The sequence below is a fragment of the Colletotrichum phormii genome, assembly GCF_030913505.1.
Source record: "Colletotrichum phormii strain CBS 102054 chromosome Unknown BDP81scaffold_11, whole genome shotgun sequence".
NCBI classification, from domain to species: Eukaryota; Fungi; Ascomycota; class Sordariomycetes; order Glomerellales; family Glomerellaceae; genus Colletotrichum; species Colletotrichum phormii.
Genome location: NW_026851453.1, coordinates 866609 through 884961, shown reverse-complemented (window position 1 = coordinate 884961; position 18353 = coordinate 866609). Strand labels below are relative to the sequence as shown.

Here is an 18353-nt window from a genome sequence, read left to right as displayed (position 1 = left end):
TATACTTGTACAGAATCAGGGGTAGCCTCCATTCGGGGCAAATTTGGTCTATTGATTCCAAGCCCCCTCTTCTCGTTAGAGAAAGAAAACATAGTTTATCTGGCGTAGAAGCCGGACGGTTCCTTATGTTTTAATCCGTCCTTGGTCTTCTCGCTGTTTTAGTAGCATAGCAATGGAGTTACAATACGGATGTTAATCACTTCAAACAACTTCTTAATTGTCCTCGTGTTACTTTGCTGTTATCCATGTTTCCAAATTTTCCTCTGTGAAAATATCCGATTGTACAGAATGAAAAGGCACAAGAAAGAACCACATCCCATACTATTTCCCCTTTCTCAGATATCATCTCAGAGATGGAGAGACATGAAAAAGAAGAAGAGATGTTGCCGCTAACGCCACGCTATGCAATAAACAATAACAACAATGATACAAGCAAGAGGTTGGCATAGCAGAAGTGGAAAACCCATCACCTGTCTGTCCACTGCCTTAAACGCCAGCAAAAGTCTTGCCGATAATCTGACTCCCGACAACCTCAGTTGAACGCTGCGCCTCCTCTCCCTCCTCCTCACTCAGCATCCGACTCCACAGCCTCAACTCGTCGACGCTCACGTTCCTCTTCTCGAGCTCCCACTTGACGCTCCCAGGTAAGGATGCACCGCCAATCAACGGTACGGCATCACCTCCAATCTCGCCGGGCCCCTTGCCGTTATTCTTGGACAGGATGCCGAAGCGCAGACCGACCTCGGTGACGGTGACGAGGATGGAGATGACGATGAGGACGATGATGATCCAGGTGATGTAGCTCATCTTCGCGTCGGCGACCGAGTCGGACAGGATCTCGGCGAGGTCGAGGAAGACGCGGCAGCGCTCGTTGAGGACCTTGATGCGCGGGTCGATTTCGAGGTATTCCCGGATGGCGACGTAAAGGGGGTGGAGGGTGGGTTCCGAGTCCCAAAAGAAGTTGGGGACGTCGAGGATGTTGGATGCTGGTGAGTTTTGTTAGATGGGAGATTTCGTGGTTGGAGGGCAAATTTGGTTCCATGTCACAAGCCGGAAACAGAGGTAGAGAGGGCCGAAGGGTAACTTACAAAGGTTGATATCGACACGACTCTTGAACAAGCGGCCCAGGATCTTGACAATCTCCGTTCTCGTCATGTTCAACTCGCCCGTGAGTGCTAGCCTCTTGGGTACGTGTTGCGCATCCAGCATCGTCTCGCTCATGCGCTCCTCAAACAGACACAACTTTGTGCTCTGCGCGATGGCGTGGCTGATGGTCAGCTTCACCATGTGATCGCTACGTGGCAGCAGGGTAATCATGTCGTTGAAGATGCGCGGCCTTTTCACTTCGTGGCTGTACTCAAAGTGGAACTCCTCCGTCTCAAAGTCCTCCTCATCCAGCGGGCGGGTGAGCAGCGAAAGTCCGGCCTCGTTCTGGGCAAAGGTCAGGTCCGCGAGGATGTCCTTCTCCTGGTGCTCTGTGAAATTCCAAAAGACGACGACACCGTATGAGAAGAGGAACATCTCGGCAAAGGCCTTTGCGTCTGGGATCCGCGCCAGAGGGGAAAAGTTGGGGTCGTCGGGGGATTGCTCGCGGTGGTTGCGCTGCGAGGACTCATCACCAAATCCGTTGTTGCCATTCATGGGGCTTCCGTGGACGGGGCTGCCGTTGTATCCATCTTCAAAGTAGCCCTCGTGGTAGTCGCGCTGTTCGCTCCGCTCAATCTCCATATCCAGGACCGTCTTGCCGCTTCCGGGGGTCTTAACGATCGGCCGACTGCGAAGGCGGTAGCCCTCTGTACCATTCAGGAGAGGCAGCGAGTACACAACGTACAGGCAGTCGTCGTAGAGCTTCGTCTTTGCGTCGTGCTTGGTTCGGAGGAAGTCTGCCGTCGATTTCATCTTGTACGATTGTGCCGTACAATACGCGGTCAGTCTAGCCAGCTTTTCCTTGCGCTGGACCTTGGGAAGACGCTCCGCATAACTCTTGCCTCGGATGCCGCCTCTCTTGCGCAGCACGTCGAGCTCCTCGTCGCGCAGCGGCCTGTTCTCCTCCATCTCAATCTCCCTCGCCATCTTGTTCGCCTCCTCATCCAAGTCCTCGTCAGAACCTGGCTTCTCGTCCGTCTCGGGCAACAAAACGAGCTTCTCGCTGATCTTGGTGGTGCGAGACGGCATATTTTGGCCGCCCGTCCTGGACTGCAGGTTGGGTAGCCCTGTGCTGGGGCGTCGAGCGTTTGCGAGGCCATTACCAGGGCGCTGCGGCGGCGGTTGTGGTTGAGACTGGGGTTGAGGCTGGGGCTGGTTCTGCGGTGGTTGCACTCGAGGCTGGCCCGAGGGGATGTCGTAGGCGTGCTGAAGGACGTTGTCGACGGAGATGAACCGCATTGCAGGTCGGGCGTGGACGTTTCCGATGCCCGTATCCTGTCGTTGGAGGGCACCTCTCGGGGGTGGAGGTCGTTCTCGCGAGTCGGTCACCTACAGTAGACTCGCATTAGCATTTGGCGTAGACTCGATTATGGGGAAGGAAATGCGACGGACCAGCACTGACGGGCCTCGTTTTACGGGCGCCATTCTCGCGATTGTTTCGGGGATCGATCGTTGGTGTTCGATGATTAGAGATAAAAAGTCTCTATCGCACAAGGGGTGCAAATATCATCAAACAGAGGTTGGAATCGGAGATGGAAAGAGGTCAAAGACACCAAGTCTCATTGGGTGATTGTCCGCGTAGTGTCGACATGACGGAAGCAGCTCAGGAAAGTTCAGAGCGCTTGCACCGCCACAGTTCCACATGTGGCTGACCGAATGGAGATGCCTCACATACGTCATAACTTCTTCGTTGGCTCGCCCACTCAACACCAATGTTTCGTTTTCACGATGGTCAAGCTTTTTAAGTGTTCTGCAAGAAAAAGTATGCAAATTAAATAAGTATAATCAATAAATAATATTGGGATTCGAAAAGTGCAAAAGCTCGGCCGCCCACACGGACGGCCTACGAAAATCCCTGGAGACTCTTACCAGCCTCACTCAGGTGAGGCGATGCAAGGATTTTACACGAGACTCGAACTCGCGACCTATGAGTGCGGAGCAATTCAAATGAGGACATTCTCCGCTACGTCATAGGCCTGGTGAGAGATTCTCATCTTGTTGCGAATTATAGAGGTATCGATGGCGGCTGGTTTGTGTGAACCTAGATGGATCGGTGGCGTATTCGGAAAGTCATATTGAATACACGTTGGGTATTCGCTGGTCCTGGCGAAGCTTTTCGAAGTGCCTATCTCAGTTGACGATTTTTCTCTGGGTACCTCGGTATGATCTAACTTGAAATGTATGACAGGCCCACGATTTATATAGGAAGGTTATTGGGTCTTGAAGAATGATACACACCTTGCTAGATCGCTTTAGGACAAAGACTGGTCCCGTGATGCAATAAATAAGACAAAGTATTACCAAACAATAGAAGAGACAGTAATAATAAAGTCAAGCTCACTACGGAAAGATATTCATAGCAAAAAGTATTTCTCTGAATAGCAATCGTAAGTCATAAGTGTCCCTGAGTCCGTTTATCCCTCCAAGTTACGCACGTCAAATCTCGTTATTGCTTCACAACTCTCTGGCAATGATCCCATTCAAAGACTGATCATCTTGCCTTCTCTTCTCATGCGCAGAAGTCAAACCCTTTAATGTCACTACCACAGCCCACAACAACGCTAGCCCGGTGCTCGTGATAACCAGGACTCGCTCGTTGTCGGTGAGCGAGGCCTCTGCCAATACACTCGATGCCTGCGAAATTTGGACGATGAAGAGTGCAACCCAAGAGCTTGAGACGATGTAGCGTAAGTTCTCGGTCTAGAGGCTCCCTCGTCAGCTTAGTTCAGCTTGTATCAGCTCTGTAAGAGAAAGACGTACCTCAACCTCCTCCAACACCCTCTCCCAGAACTTACTAATCCTATTCTCACCCCTATTTCGCTTTATGATATCCTCAATACGCTGCACAGGTAGACAGACAACCAACTCTCCACAGCCCCTTGCCAAAGTATCTGCAAGAGCAACAAGCCTCTCCCCCCTCTCTCGTTCCCGCCCTTCCATCGCGTCGAGACCTGACCTCGTCCCATCAGCCAGGTCACGGTAGAGAGCAGGCAGCTCGCTGAAGTGACCCAACACGGTCCTCGCCGTGGGCGGCTGGCGCATGAGTAGACGATGATACAGGTATCTGTTCTCCGCTGGAGTGAAAGACCGGCCCAACAGGACAGCTGCGGCAAGACCGCGCTGGGAAGGACCTGACTCTCCAACTTGATTGGGTTCCGTCTGGGGATGCTGCCCTGTTTGGGGGGTAGTCATTCGCTGTCAGCGAGGGAACTTTGGCATTGACAGGAGCCTACCATGAGACAGTGGACCGGAGCAGCCGTCTCACCGGCCCCCAAAAGGTTTCCACATGAGAGACAGAGAAAGAGAAAAGGAGACGTACCATGTTGCACTTGTTCGGCAACGCCGTCAGGAACGATGGGGGCCACCGGCCGTTGAGGCTGCCCTCGGCCACCCCGTGTGCGTCGTTGGTCTTGCTGTCTGTGCGACATGATGCAACATGGGCTGATGTAACGACTCGAGAAGCGATCCGATACGACGGCGCTGTACGAGCTCTCGAAATGAGACATTGCAGCACGAAGCTCTGGACTGTTTGTTCGATATAAGGGAAGCCCGAAGGACGGACGTTTCTTGTTGTTTGACGTGGATCTTCGTGCCCAACAACAGATTACAAACCTGATGGATGCCAAATTTGGATATCCTGCGTACGTTGAGATGGATCGAAACCACGGGTTAGGAGAAACCCGCCCCGAAGACTACGTGAAGGGCGATGTGAAGTGGAATCACGGCCAGGAAAGCCCCGATCTTGGGGGGATGATGACGGGAGTGGACTGAAATCGCGGGTGTCCAGGAGAACTCCGCCCGGTATTACTGAAGACGAGAAGAAGGTGAGCTGAATCACGGACGTCCTTGACAATACCGCCGCTCTTGGCAGAATAGTTCCTACTTCGAAAGAGAAGAACTACTGATGAGCCGAAATGACCAACCAAGGTTATCAGAGGGGAATTCGGAAAATTTCACAGCCCTCTGGGTACGTGGCGAAATTCAAATCCCAAGCCTCATCATGATATGCCAGAAATTCAATTATCGTTACCGCGTGTCGATGAACCCTCCCCTAACGCCTAGCCAGCATGGTATCTTGCCTAGAATCACACGAAAAGGAAAACACCACTAGTCTGCACTCGTCCACTCCTGCAGATAGACAACCTGAACGGAAGGGAGAGACCGGCGACAAGCCTTCCCTCAGCAAAGCCCCAAGTCCGTTCGTCATCGCCATGCCCTCCGATCTTCGTTTGCCTCTTCTCCTACGATACCGAAATCCGCTTTCCTCAAGTCCGCTCTCCTCGCGTCGTCGCGCTTTGTCCGACTTTGACAAAAAAAAAAAAAAACCTCCGATGGGTAAGAGTCAGGTGTCCGCTCTCATCGGTACTGAGGCGGAGCTTGGCCCCAACCCTGGGGAGGCTGACCATGCACTTGCGGGGGCGGCATCTGTCCTCCGCCCTTCATGGCCGTCACGTCGGGGCGATTCTCAAGCGGCTGGGCAAAGTTGCAAATGTGACAGACGACGTCAGTGTAGCCCTTGAAGGACAGGGGTATGACGGGCTAGATTGGTGGGTTAGCTTTTTGGATATCCATCTTTGAACCTCATAAAGGCCGGTGGCATGGAACGGGAATTGACAAAGGTCTGCGTGAGGATACACAAGACAGAGAGCCCTTAGGAAGGGCGGCAAGAACATCAATGAATGTACATGAAAACTCACAATCCAGCAAAATGTGAACCAAGGGTGGCTCTTGATGACATGGCCAGACATGTTACCGCAGTTGTAACACTGGCAGACCATACCCTCGTAGCCCTCGACAGGCTTGCGGAAGGTGTGCTCGCCGCAAACGAAGAAGAAGAACATTGCGGCGATTGATCAGACGTATACACGCTCAGTTGCTGTAGCTGCAGGTCGGGAAGCAGCAGTGGCGGCAGCGGTTGGGTTTGGCTACTTTTTCCGTCGGATGATGGCGGTAAGACTTCCTCCGCCCCGGCGTGTCGCGCTTAGGTGCTGTAGGCTAAGAGCGAAAGTTGAGGGGGTGAGATAGAGAAAGCTCTGTAGTAGGTAAGGCAGGTCGGTCGGTCGGCCGGCCAGTGTTTTCTCGAGCTGCGTGGCCTGGGTAAGCGACGACTTGTTGGACGACGGAGGTTGCGCCGGGAGTTGAAGGAAGAAGAGACCGTTGGATGCGGAAGGAACAGTTGACGTTGGCGGAGGAGTGGATGGCCTTAAACGGGAGCGGCCACTCACACCTTGAGGTGCCTCGAGGCAATTAATGTACGGAGTAGGTAAGCAATAATTCAATGAGTGCGGGAGCTGCGTTGAGCTGTACAACTACGGATACACCTTAGCTTCTTGCTTTGCTTGCCGAGATGCAGGAATCCCAATTTTTGATAGGTTCCCGACAAACCAACAAGAACCAGAAGGCAACAGGTTTAGAATGTGGCCCAAGCTTTAGAGGGAATAGTTGACTGATGAGGAGAAGAGCAAATGAGGAACGAACGACTTTCTTGCTAGCTTTGGTGTCACGGGTGTGTGCCAGTCTTGCGTGTCCCCTTGAGGCGGTGCATCCTTGGCGATCCAGCCAGTAGCCTCGAACTTGTGACTTTCTACCGACATTCACCCATATCTCCTTGAACGTAGCCATAGGAGAAGTATGAATGGTTTAGGACTCTAGAGACGTCGTGCACAAGATAGTCAGGGGAACCATGGGGTGCATGACAGGAAAACTCGTCGTCCGTCTGATACCTTGGCGACTGCAGCACGCTTCTCGGTTCCTTCATGCCCTTTAATGCAGTACATTCGGGCAATTTTCCCACGGAGACTAGACTTCATGCCCCAAAGTTGCGAGGTCCCTCCACGTTTGGCACCTCTCAGCTGCCCATTTCAGCCAATTCGCCTGTCGGGCTGAAAAGTCTAGGATCATCCGTGGATGCCGTCGCAGTCTAGATTTTTTGTTTGCGACCAAAAGGGGGAAAGGGGAAGCTCACTGCGCCATTCAACTCTTACGTGGATACGATTATTCCTGCCTCGTGCAACTCTATTCACCTCGACTGGCTACATACCTTGAGAGGTTACCATGAACCATGGAAGAAGCTACAGTTACTAAGGAGGCAGCCTGCCACACCAACGGGTGCAATCGTCTTGCGGCATGTCATCGCCTCCACTCCAGTCCGATGTTTCCGCACCCCGTTCTTCCCGCCGTTACCTCCGTCAGTGCCACCTCCCTCAATCAGTGGCTTGAGTGGGAAAAAGGTTGACCACCTGTGGCACCTAAAGGCTAAGGTAAGCAGATGCGTCTAGCGCCATGCAAGCCACCTCAAGGCCCCACGTTTCTTAAAGTCAAACTTCCTCTGCGGCCCTGCGGGTGCGTCACCCCAGCACCAGAACCGAACCCCGCGGAACCAACCTAACACCGACCTCCGTCTTCCACTCAAAAAATTTCGGCGAAGCGCGGTGCAAACATACCCCAATCAACCTCGAAGCCAAGACATTTGCGACGAGACACCACTCAATTGGATCCCATCGACATTGTGAGCTGGAAGCCTGGGCTTTAGGACTGTTTGGAAAATCCGATACTCTTCGAATAAGCTACCGTCATCGGCATCTGGCTTGGATCGCACACCCGCCACATCAAAAACCAGCCATCGCAAGCTCCTATGCGCCAAAACCCACGATAGCTTCATCGAAATCCTCACATCCACGCCCAAAATGCTCTACGACCTCAACATCCCGTGGTCGCCAACCACATCCCCCGCCGACCTCGCCCGCACAATCTCCTTCGCCTCCTCCCTAGGCTACACAGTTCTCGCCCTCAACCACACAATAACCCCCCCGATCCCCTCGCAAATCACAAACCCGCTCCCAAAGTTTCCCCAACCACCAACAACAACATCAGCCTCGAGCACAACATCACCACCACAAAGTACCACCACCACCACCACCTCGTCACAACAAAAACAACAGCCAACAATCCTCCACCGCGCAACAGTAACCCTCTCAGACCCCTCCCAAAACTACCGCCTCCCAACTCTCGCCCTAGCCTACGACATCCTCGCCGTCCGCCCCACCACCGAAAAGGCCTTTCAAGCCGCCTGCCTCTCCATGTCCGAGCCCTCCCTCATCTCTCTCGACCTGACGCAGCACTACCCCTTCCACTTCCGTCCGAAACCCCTCATGGCGGCAGTCGCCCGCGGCGTCAAATTCGAGGTCTGCTACTCCCAGATCCTCACCTCTTCTTCTTCCTCCTCCTCTGCCGGTAGCAGCAGCGGCAGCATCGGCCCCCCACCCGACGCCAGAGCCCGCGCAACATTCGTCTCTAACTTTTCCTCCCTCGTCCGCGCCACAAAAGGCCGCGGCATCGTCGTCTCCAGCGAGGCGCGCGGCGCGCTCGGCCTCAGAGCGCCCAACGACGTTGTCAATTTACTCGCCGTGTGGGGTCTGGGCAGCGAAAGGGGCACCGAGGCGTTGGGCGTGAACCCGCGTGGTGTTGTGGTCAACGAGGGGATCAAGAGGAGCGGGTTCCGCGGTGTGGTGAACGTGCTCGAGGTTGGGGGCCGGGAGAGCGATGCGAAGAAGAACCAGCAGCAGGGACAGCAGGGGAAGAAGGATGGGAAGCAAGGGAAGAAGCAAGGTGGTGGTGGTGGTGCGGCTGGTGACAAGGGCAACGCGCAGAAGCGAAAGACGCCTGATGAGAGTGGCGATGGTACGCAACCTACGGTTAGCAAGAGGCAGGCCAAGAAGTTGAGGTTGGCTCTCAAGGAACAGGAAAAGGAGGCCTCATAGGTGCTGACACGGGGCATGAAAAGAGAATAAAAGAGAAGAAAAGGGAGTGAGAATGGCATAGGTAGATTTGGATTGGGCAGAGATGTCATTTACGTTCTATGATACCCCTTAGATAAGAGCAACACCAAACTCTGCTTCGAAAAAGGAAAAAAAAGACAGCTGTTCAACAGATCAGGATAGTGAAGGTGAATTCACGAAGTGAAAGGCCCTACATCCCTTGTCGCAACACCCATAAGACGCATTATGAGACTTGCTCATTTCCTTTCGAATGCTATCGTATATAAAGGGGGGATGGGGAAGGGGGCCCAGGTGGGTGGGTGCAAGTGTTTTGGTGTTGCCTTTTTTTCGATGTCTTGAAGAAATGAATTATGTACAACCGCGGGGGGGATATGTGTGTAAGTTGCTCAACTCCTCCAAATCCCTCTCCATCTTTCCATTACACACGCCAACATGTGATGCTTTCCCGGAAAAACCAACCCCATCGCGCGCGCAGCCGGTCGAGACGTGTGGTCGTAAGGAGAGTGAAGGGTGGGTTTGTCTGACGCTGCCTCCTTTTCCACCTTCGTCGCTCTCTCGTATATACCACCATACCAAACCGAGACCTCTCTTCCCCTATTTCACCATTAAAAAACCCTCCCTTTCCAACCAACTTCCCCCTCATTCCAAGAATCGAAAAATCTAGGGTATTTCGTATGCCGCTGCTGAACCACTTTCAAGTCGTCAACGACGTCGCCTAGGTACGTCCTTCGCATACGCAACATATGCACGCACATCCACCATCCTTCCCCTAGATACCCCACAACGTCCGATTAAACCCCTTTCCTAGTACGTGACATATCGACCGGGGATTTCGAACAAGTTGTCGGTACCTCAAGCTGGGGGCGTCGCGCGGGCCTGGAGCTGGGCAGTCGCCTGCAAGAGATTGCCGAGCTGGAGAGACTTTGTCAATGCGAGACCGCTGACGGCGACCTGGGGTTGAGCGGGGTTCGCGGCGATCGGGGCGATGGGCGTCGCTGCAGCGGGCTGGTTGGCAGCACCGTTGCCGGGAAGGCCACCCAGGTTGACGGAGGCGGACGGGTTGCTGACGGCGGGCGCGTTGCCTACGAGGGGGGCAGCAGGGGGCTGAGGGGCCGGTTGAGGGGCAGCGGGAGCCGGAGCAGGTTCTATCAATGCCGTGTTAGTTGATCCCCGAGCCTGTCTTAGACTGTTGAATGGGGCGCTACTTACGAGCTGCTGCGGGAGGCGGGGTAGCCGCAGGAGCCGCCGCAGGAGCCGCCGCAGGGGGCGGGTTCGATTTCAAGCCCGCGAAAGGATCCGGAGGAGGAGGTCCCGGAATGACTAGAGGCGCTTTCGATGCCGCAGGAGCGGCTGGCGGTGCCGCGGGGGCTGCTGGGGCTGCGGGAGCGGGAGCAGCAGGTTGGGCCGCAGGAGGCTGGGCAGGAGGAGCTGCCGGAGGCGGCGCTGCAGCGGGCGGCGTTTGCGTGACCAGCTGCGTGATGATCTGCGGAGGCCTGTGATATGTTGGTCAGTAATCTCATCCCACCACATCTAGCAGTCCAGGGTTCGCTAGGTCGAGAAGGCTTACGGGGGAGCCTGCGTAACGAAAACCGTCAACGGCGCAAGTACTGAGGCATTCTGGTAGATCGTCTTCGTAACAGTGACTGGCGGCGGAGCCGGAGGAGCTGGAGGAGCTGGAGGAGCTGGAGGACAAGCGTTATTCGGATTGTTGCGGTTGCCCTGGTTGTTTCTGCTGCCACCGTTGAGAGCGTCCAAGATGCCGGCGATGAGGTTGCCCTGTCCCGATCCTCCCCCGTTCGCTCCTTTGTTCAGCGATCCAGCATTTCCAAGGGCCACCGTCTTCACTTCAACCGAGCCCGCATTGGCGCCCTCTACGTTGACGTTTCCACTTCCATCGATGTTGATGTTTTGTCTCTTGTCGACAGCCGCGCCCTGCTTTCTCGTCAACCCCGATTCATCACCACCCTCGACGAAGATATCCCGCGGTGTGTTGAGTGAACGCACCTGAGCGATTGATGTTAGAGTTGCCACGGCGAAGAGTAGACTATGCCTCATCGTGGGCTCGGGGGCGAAAGCTGGAGACCTTCGAGAGTCGCCAGCGTTTCTCGATGTCGAACTGTTCCACTATTCGTATCCTTCTTTTTCACTATTTGCTTTTTCAAAGAGCGAGTTCAACAGGCCAGCCGTCGGTGAGTTCGTTGGGATCAACCCTAGGATCGAAAAGAGTGTATAGGTTTGTGGAGTGTTCCGTAAACCTTCGCGATTACGAAAGGAAAGAGTTACGGGCAGACAGATGGCGACCTGCAGAACATGTCCAGAGTTCGATGAGATAAGACGGCCAAGACCCCCTCGAGTAGTAAGAGTGACCAAGAGGGTGTGCCGGTACTAAGAAAAGACGAGAGATGCGACCAGAAACGGGTCTGAGGGGGGGTGTGAGGACAAGAGAGCGTGAGAGGAGTGAATCTCGGTCAGAGAGCGAATGCCGTATTTTCCGTATCTTTCCCACCAGGAACAGGCACGCACACACGCAGAGAGTTTGGGTAAGGAGAGCGAGAAGCAAAGGAAAGATGGGACGAAGCACCACCAAACCACAAAAACAGTCGAGTCTTGAGTTGCGGTAGCCGCAAAGATTAATCGAAAAGGGGACCAAACGGCCAATGTCAATGCCCAGCCATGCACCATCAGATTGGCTCTTCGGCGCACCGGGTGCCAAAATGCTTGCCAATGCTTGGCCATGGCTAGCCGGGGTGGGCTTCATGGTGGACGAGCAGCCAGACAGGGCAAAAAGAAGCTGGACGAGGGCCCAGAACTGGTACGATGGACGTCTTGTCGAAGTCGACAAACAAGTCTTCTGATTTGACCGAATCGACGTCGATGGAGCAAGGGAGACCAGGGTTTCTGTCAGGAACACTGCAGACTCGATCAGTGCGGTTCAGGGCGGCCAAGAAACGCAAGGGGCCCGCTTCCCGCCATGCTGCATGCCCGCCTCTGGCTCATCCATGTCGAACATTGTCGGGTCGGGCTAGGGATCGTGAAAAGGTCGATCGGAGATGGAGGCCGTGTGAAGCAAGGCGTCGTGGAGCCCGCTGCAGAAGGGTCCGGGAGGGCGTCGAGAGAGGTTAGAAGCATTCCAATTTCCACGGCGCTAGCGAGGAAGAACCCTGGGCTGGGCTTGCTGGGGCTCAAGGGTGTGAGACATGCCCCAGACGAAGACCGTCTGAGACGGGGGCACAGTGACAGAGCCACCAGAGCCACCGGAGCCACCCCAAACTCGTGCCAAGGCTCCGAAACTGCGAGAGCGCCAGACATGCGAGCCACATCCTTCGGGCACCAGCCCAAGTGACAGCCAACACTAGCTTGACGAGGATAGCTGCAGCGATAAACCGTCGAGACTCGACTTCGACGACGGTCCATCCCGTCCCATCGTTGTCTGCGACTGTATCCGTGATGTGTGACGTGATGCTAGTTTGATGAGGAAGCCATGCGAGGGGACCGACAGCGGCTTCAGAATCTTGGTGGCCACGGGTGCCATAGGTATCCCACCCACTTCATCCTCGACCCTCATCCCTCCATCGTCCAGAACTGACGGAGTACGTCTTGGATCCGTACGGATACACCAGCATCGAGGTATCCGTAGATGGGTGAAACATTGTTTCTCACGGGTATGCGGGAAATTCTTTTTGGCTTTTGTTCGATCCCAGCATGTCGCCGTCAACAACGTTGCCGCTGCTGTTGGAACAGCTGCAAACTGCTTCTTTGACTCGTGTTCGTGGTGGCGATCGTTGAAAATAGAAGCAGCACCGCAATCACGAAAAACTCTCATGTCGTTTCCCCAGAGTTCCCCAAAGACCCAGGCGGCTAACCGCTGCACAAAATGCATCGCGACTGGTGGGCTTGGGAAAGGTCGGGTCGGGGCCCACGACAAACCAAAAAGGTGTCAGCGCTTCATCGACACTTGGACAGGCGGGACGCACGCATCCACCATGCCTCGCACCCACGTGAAGATCAACAGCGTGGGATGTGGCCCTTCAGATGGAGCATCCAGTGCAGGTCAACGAGAGGCGAGGTGGTCGGCGCACAATTTTCTCTTGCTCTTGCTGTCGCTACGTCGCGAAAGAGAGGGGCCAAAGACGAAGAAGCGCGGGTACGGATACAGATGCAGTTTTCGTAGGATTTGCGCCGTGTGTGGATGTCTGATGAGTGATGAGCCCAAGGATGTCTTCGTCTCAACTTGCCTTTTCTTCCGCATCGTCCCTTCGGACAGTCGAGTGAGCCCATCGCCGAGACAACTTCTGTCGCCAACCCGTTGCGCTTGCGTACGCAGTAGTATCCGTACACTAGTATCCGTACACTAGTATCCGTACACTAGAGCAGGCTCTCTCTCGTGCTGCGAGAACGGACAACGGCAATGAGACGACGAGGGTCGTCCCAAGGCGAGCAGAAAATGAACACCTTTGCTATAATCATGGGCTTTTCGTGCCTCAAGTGGCTGGGGCGACCTGCGTGCTGAAGCAATGGGTCAAACGAGCAAAAGCCCGGGCGGCACGTTTGATGACATGCAGATAATGTGCGTTCTGGTGCATGCTGCAGGCGACGAACATGCCACGGGCCAGAATAAGACCAGGACTGCCATTGGCGGTTGGCGATGGTGATACCGGCCCAGATAATAATAGCACGTTTTGGTGAGAAATAAATAATAAGAGGCCTCGCTCCGGCATCGTGGGTGAGGTGAGTATGTGTTGCTTTCCTACGGGACTTGGATATGGGTGCGAATACTCGTAGATGAATCAGGGAGGACAATGGTACCGGGACGGCAGTTGGTGTCGAGGCGAGACCTTCCCGGCCACGAGACGAGCGCTTCCCGAAGCACCGAGTCTTTGTGAAGTCGCAGTGTGCAACTACGACTGTGCACCGCCCTGGATGAGGAAGGGGGATCCAAGACACCATGATACATGATACCTTAGACAAACGCCCCCTTTCGACTTGTTGCTTCAATAGGATGTCACGATTAAGTCCAGGGATCAGCATGTCATGATCGGGAGACGGGGAACGCCAGTCTCGTTCGTTTCACTCAATTCAGTGGGTAAAAGAAAAGAGCCTTAAAACGGTCCGAGTGCATGCTGATGTAAGTCAGCCCATCACCCCCTTCAGCCCTTCTGCACGCAATGTGGCGGCGGCAGCCCCGAACAAGCTTAAAGACGGCGGTTATAGGTTATATGGCTGTGGCTAGAGAACCTCGGATCTAATGTGGCTAGGTAGTCAGCAGCAGTCTTCTCGTACCTCCTAACGGGGCTAGAACGTGGCTGGTGATCGGGGAGGCCCTCGGTGACCCTGCAAGTCCGATCGATGCTTGGGTGGAATGTACTCTCATCATACTAATTGGCCTGCATCGGTACACGGGCACTTTCAAAGCTGAGCCCAAGCAGTGGGCCTACAGAAGTCAATGACGACAGTGTAATCCTTCTTCAACCACCGGTTGAGGCTAAGCAGTGAGCAGTTGCGATCGTCGGGAGGTTTCTTTTGACGTCGTCTGCCATAGCTTCCGAGGCCAGTGATGGTGATGATAAGTTGGTTTAAACCGGCTTGCTGAATACTCGTATTTCTTTACAAGTTCACATCACTCAACCAGTCTCATCTTACAACACAGGCGACTGTGGCCCCCGTGTGTTTCAACACATTTCCAAGCGTCTCAGACTCTAGATCGCAGCCACAGAACAACAAAAACAACAACAACAACAACAACAACAACAACTCGTATTCAAACGACGTACACAGATAGGAGGCGGCCCAAGATGGCGACTGTACATGTCCTCGACGACTACTATCTAGCCATCACGTTGCTCATCACAGTAGCATACCAATTATTCTTCTTCTCAATAGCCTTCAGCTTCAAGTTTGACAAACTCACCGGTAAGACCCCCAACTCATTCTTCAAATGAAAACAAAAAGCTGACATTTCACACAGACTTCGCCGGCGGAACGAATTTCGTCGTCCTCGCCATAATCACCCTCGCCATCAGCGGCCACAACCATGCGCGCCAAATCGTCGCCTCCATCTTCATCATGCTCTGGGGCGCCCGCCTCTCGGCCTTCCTCCTCTTCCGCATCCTAAAGACGGGCAAGGACGACCGCTTCGACGATAAGCGCGACAAGTTCTTCCCCTTTCTCGGCTTCTGGATCTTCCAGATGATCTGGGTCTGGACCGTCTCCCTGCCCGTCACCGTCCTCAACTCGCCCAACGTCACGCGCTATCCGCAGCACGACTTTGGTACCGGTCGCGACATTGTCGGCGTCATCTTCTTCGTCGTCGGCTTCCTCATGGAGTCCGTGAGCGACGCGCAAAAGTACCTCTTCCGCAGGGACAACCCGAGCCGCGAGGCCATTTGCGACAAGGGCTTCTTTAAGCTCTCGAGGCACCCCAATTATTTTGGCGAGATCATTATCCAGTTCGGTAAGCCCCCCCCCCCCCCCCCCCCTCCCCAACTGCTGTTTTGCTGCAATTCGCCCTCCACCATCTATACTTTTTGCCAAGTGATACTGTCTCATACAACACCAATTTCCCCCATGCTTTGTCAGCGCGATGAAGCAAACCAAAACCACTGATCAAGAGTCCTTGGCTAACAACATCCCCAACGTCTAGGCATCTACATGATCGCCGTCTCGTCAGCCGCCGACGGCTACGTGGGCGGCCAAGCCTTCAAAGCCCTCTACGCCACCATCCTCGGGCCCTTCTTCCTGACCCTGCTCCTCATGTTCGTCTCGGGCCTGACCCTCCAGGAGCGTCCCGGCGCCAAGAAGCGCTACGAGAAGAACCAGAACTGGGAGGGCTACAAGCGCTACCTCGAACGCACCAGCATCCTCATCCCTTTCCCGCCGCAGCTGTACGCCCGCATGCCGACAATTCTCAAGCGCACCATCTTCCTCGAGTTCCCCATGTACGTCTTCGACCCGGCCAAGCACTCCGACGCCGGGGCGCGCGCCGAGGAGGGCGGCCAGCACCACCACCAGCATGAGTCTGTTGCCAAGCCCGCGCACGGGAATGGAAGGCCGAGTGGGGAGGAGTCTCTTGTCGGGCAGCGCTCGTGAGCTGTGCGAATGACGAGTAATGTGGGAATAGGATAGGCATGTTGAGGGTACTCGTTTTTTTACGTTTTGATGGCATTACGGCTTAGATGACTCTTATTCATGGTACTCAATTTTTGGGGATATCATAGAACCGACTAATACTACCTCCATCACGGCCAATTTTACTAATTGTCCCAACCAAAGTACCTCTAATGATCAAACAAAACAAACCTCAATCACAGCACTTCTACGATAGGGCATAGGCGCCGCTGCCCACTGAAGTTAGTGAACAATGGCATTCAACGACCCGCTCAGCTCGCACCGCCCATCAAACGACGGCGATGCTCCCACCGGCGTGCCCCCGCTCCCGCGCAAGTCCGTCGGCTGATCGAGCGCCTCTTGCTGGTCGCCGTAGTCGGTGTACTCCGCCTCCTCGCGGTGGTTCTCCGCGCCCTCGGGGATGGGCACCATGGCGTTCTTGGTCCAGATATGGACGGCCGTCTTCCAGTCGAGGCCGTCGATGCAGCCACCCTTTACGGAGACGACGTTCTTATCCTGAGTGGTCGCCGAAGCCTTAGTCTACGATCGTCTACCTGAAGTCTTTTTGATTTTTTTTCTTTAAAAAAAAAATCATCAAAGACTTACCGGTGTCGCGTGGATGAGTCTGGTTCCGCAGTTTCGGCAAAAGTAGCTTATCGTAGGATTGTCAGTCAACAAATCTCAGGTTTCTGGCGAGGATGTCTGCTCACCAGTACAGCGTGGCGCCAGAAGCAGTCGGCCTCCTGCGTGCTCATAAGTCAGTAACGGATTCTAGGTCACTTGATTACTCACAACTCTCTCACTCTCACGCTTCACAACCTCGCCCGACATCTGCAACTCTCACAACGGCCCCTTCTCTCTCATTCTCTCCCTGGTCCGTATGTTTAATACTCACGCGTAGACACCCATCAAATCAGCCTTGGGTAGCTTAAACTTGGGAAAGATTGCAGACGTTCCGAACGCGGAACCCGTTTGCCTTTTACTAGAAACCAAAGAGGGGCGCAAGTCAGCATAAAAAGACACTCTCTTGCCGTTTTCCTAGGCCGATGGGAGGTGTGTGTGTGCAAAACATGCCATTCTTCACAGTGACAAATGTACAGGCGGAGAGGTTGCGGCAGCGGTGTCTTGAAGGAGACGGCTCCGCATTGGCATCGGGCGTCCATCTTGAATTACTCGGGGTCTTATGGGTGTAGTTGAGGTGAGGTGTGAGCGGTTCGGTGGTGATAGTGGCAGTGTGACGTCAGATCTGTCCCTCAAATACCGGTTGGGGATTTTGAACTAGAAATGGCAATCCTTTTCCAGGAACCGACGACGTCTGATAGGTCGACTTCCTGTCAAGAACGAATAAGAAAAGAAAGGGAAAAACGAGAAATCCAATCACACGTGTAAGTGATGTGAAAGAGTATCAGTTCCTCAGGATATGGGCTCTGATGTGTGAGGAGTCAGCAACGAAGTTCATCCAAAACGGGAATCCTCCCGTCTTTATGTACCTAGTGACTCCCCCAAAAACCACATGACACACACACACACACACACACACACAGCTAAGGTACGCATGCAAACCGACCACTATCCGGAAGCCGTTGTACACCAACAACCCGACGTCGGGGGAAGAAAATACAACTCAACACGCGCCTCAGCGCGATATTGAAAATACGGGAATGAGACTAATTGCTGCAACTTGCAGCGGTGACCGGGGGGGAACGTGAGTCACGGCCGGCGTGTGGGAGAGCATAGAGGGGAGGGGGGAGTGCGGGGCGGGCTGAAGCGGATTGTCGGGGGACGAGTGGAGGGGCTCTGGAGCGAGACTGGCGCGAAGTCACATGGTTAGCGGCCCTGCTTGACGGGGTTTCTATTCGCGAACAGCTACCTACCTACTCCAAAAGTGCAACAACCCCCTCGGGTTCGGGTTAGGTTGAAGTTGACTCAGAAATCTCGGAGTTATATTCGCGGAAGGGGAAGCTGTTCAGCTGTGGGTTACGTCACAACCGTAGATGGGTGGTTTTTCACTCGGACGAGTTGAAGCACAAGTCGTCTCGATCCTCAATTGTTCGGTAAATTCCCAAGTGCTCAATGACCGACGAGTAAGCATGGTTTTGGATTCTAGTATGGCAGACTTCGAGAGGGAATAGACAGGCATTGGACTCCTGCAAGTAATAGAAAGCAGATGAACAGCTAAAAGACAGACGCTCGCCGCCATGCTCCGATTGGCCAATGTTTCGCGACAGTTCCCTGTACACTGGCGGGACCTTTCCGCGCTGAGTGGATGTCCATTTCAACGTCACATCTCTCCCCCCAGTCTGAGTGAACACTAAACCGTACCAA

General features: G+C 54.3%; 9 protein-coding genes across 9 annotated transcripts; 3 read left to right on the top strand and 6 right to left on the bottom strand.

The window, feature by feature from the left end:
• Positions 1-486: 486 nt before the first annotated feature.
• On the bottom strand, positions 487-2571 carry BDP81DRAFT_394815 (uncharacterized protein; the record flags this gene model as incomplete). The annotated part of the gene is made up of 3 exons (XM_060588007.1): positions 487-986; positions 1089-2475; positions 2539-2571. 3 exons carry the CDS (start codon positions 2569-2571, stop codon positions 487-489), a joined length of 1920 nt encoding a protein of 639 aa, XP_060444791.1.
• Positions 2572-5502: 2931 nt separating this feature from the next.
• On the bottom strand, positions 5503-5987 carry BDP81DRAFT_450111 (uncharacterized protein; the record flags this gene model as incomplete). Its single annotated transcript, XM_060592485.1, has 2 exons — positions 5503-5685; positions 5844-5987. 2 exons carry the CDS (start codon positions 5985-5987, stop codon positions 5503-5505), a joined length of 327 nt encoding a protein of 108 aa, XP_060444790.1.
• Positions 5988-7832: 1845 nt separating this feature from the next.
• BDP81DRAFT_394813 (RNase P subunit p30-domain-containing protein) lies at positions 7833-8906 on the top strand (the record flags this gene model as incomplete). Its single annotated transcript, XM_060588006.1, has 1 exon — positions 7833-8906. The coding sequence occupies one exon, from the start codon at positions 7833-7835 to the stop codon at positions 8904-8906; it is 1074 nt and encodes a 357-aa protein (XP_060444789.1).
• A 231-nt stretch (positions 8907-9137) lies between these two features.
• On the top strand, positions 9138-9682 carry BDP81DRAFT_34536 (uncharacterized protein). The gene has a single exon (XM_060586091.1). It carries the CDS (start codon positions 9175-9177, stop codon positions 9586-9588), a length of 414 nt encoding a protein of 137 aa, XP_060444788.1. The 5' UTR covers positions 9138-9174; the 3' UTR covers positions 9589-9682.
• Positions 9683-9776: 94 nt separating this feature from the next.
• Positions 9777-10979, bottom strand: BDP81DRAFT_394812 (uncharacterized protein; the record flags this gene model as incomplete). Its single annotated transcript, XM_060588005.1, has 3 exons — positions 9777-10069; positions 10134-10417; positions 10492-10979. 3 exons carry the CDS (start codon positions 10977-10979, stop codon positions 9777-9779), a joined length of 1065 nt encoding a protein of 354 aa, XP_060444787.1.
• A 104-nt stretch (positions 10980-11083) lies between these two features.
• BDP81DRAFT_34531 (uncharacterized protein) lies at positions 11084-11979 on the bottom strand. The gene has a single exon (XM_060586089.1). The coding sequence runs from the start codon at positions 11680-11682 to the stop codon at positions 11188-11190; it is 495 nt and encodes a 164-aa protein (XP_060444786.1). The 5' UTR covers positions 11683-11979; the 3' UTR covers positions 11084-11187.
• BDP81DRAFT_34530 (uncharacterized protein) lies at positions 11980-12865 on the bottom strand. The gene has a single exon (XM_060586088.1). It carries the CDS (start codon positions 12802-12804, stop codon positions 12277-12279), a length of 528 nt encoding a protein of 175 aa, XP_060444785.1. The 5' UTR covers positions 12805-12865; the 3' UTR covers positions 11980-12276.
• Positions 12866-14404: 1539 nt separating this feature from the next.
• On the top strand, positions 14405-16170 carry BDP81DRAFT_34511 (uncharacterized protein). Its single transcript, XM_060586083.1, has 3 exons — positions 14405-14834; positions 14890-15375; positions 15565-16170. The coding sequence occupies exons 1-3, from the start codon at positions 14717-14719 to the stop codon at positions 16008-16010; spliced, it is 1050 nt and encodes a 349-aa protein (XP_060444784.1). The 5' UTR covers positions 14405-14716; the 3' UTR covers positions 16011-16170.
• Positions 16141-17319, bottom strand: BDP81DRAFT_34485 (glutathione-dependent formaldehyde-activating enzyme). The gene is made up of 5 exons (XM_060586079.1): positions 17103-17319; positions 16924-17010; positions 16739-16771; positions 16635-16680; positions 16141-16544 (listed from the first exon to the last, which is right to left on the bottom strand). The coding sequence occupies exons 1-5, from the start codon at positions 17189-17191 to the stop codon at positions 16272-16274; spliced, it is 528 nt and encodes a 175-aa protein (XP_060444783.1). The 5' UTR covers positions 17192-17319; the 3' UTR covers positions 16141-16271.
• Positions 17320-18353: the final 1034 nt, after the last annotated feature.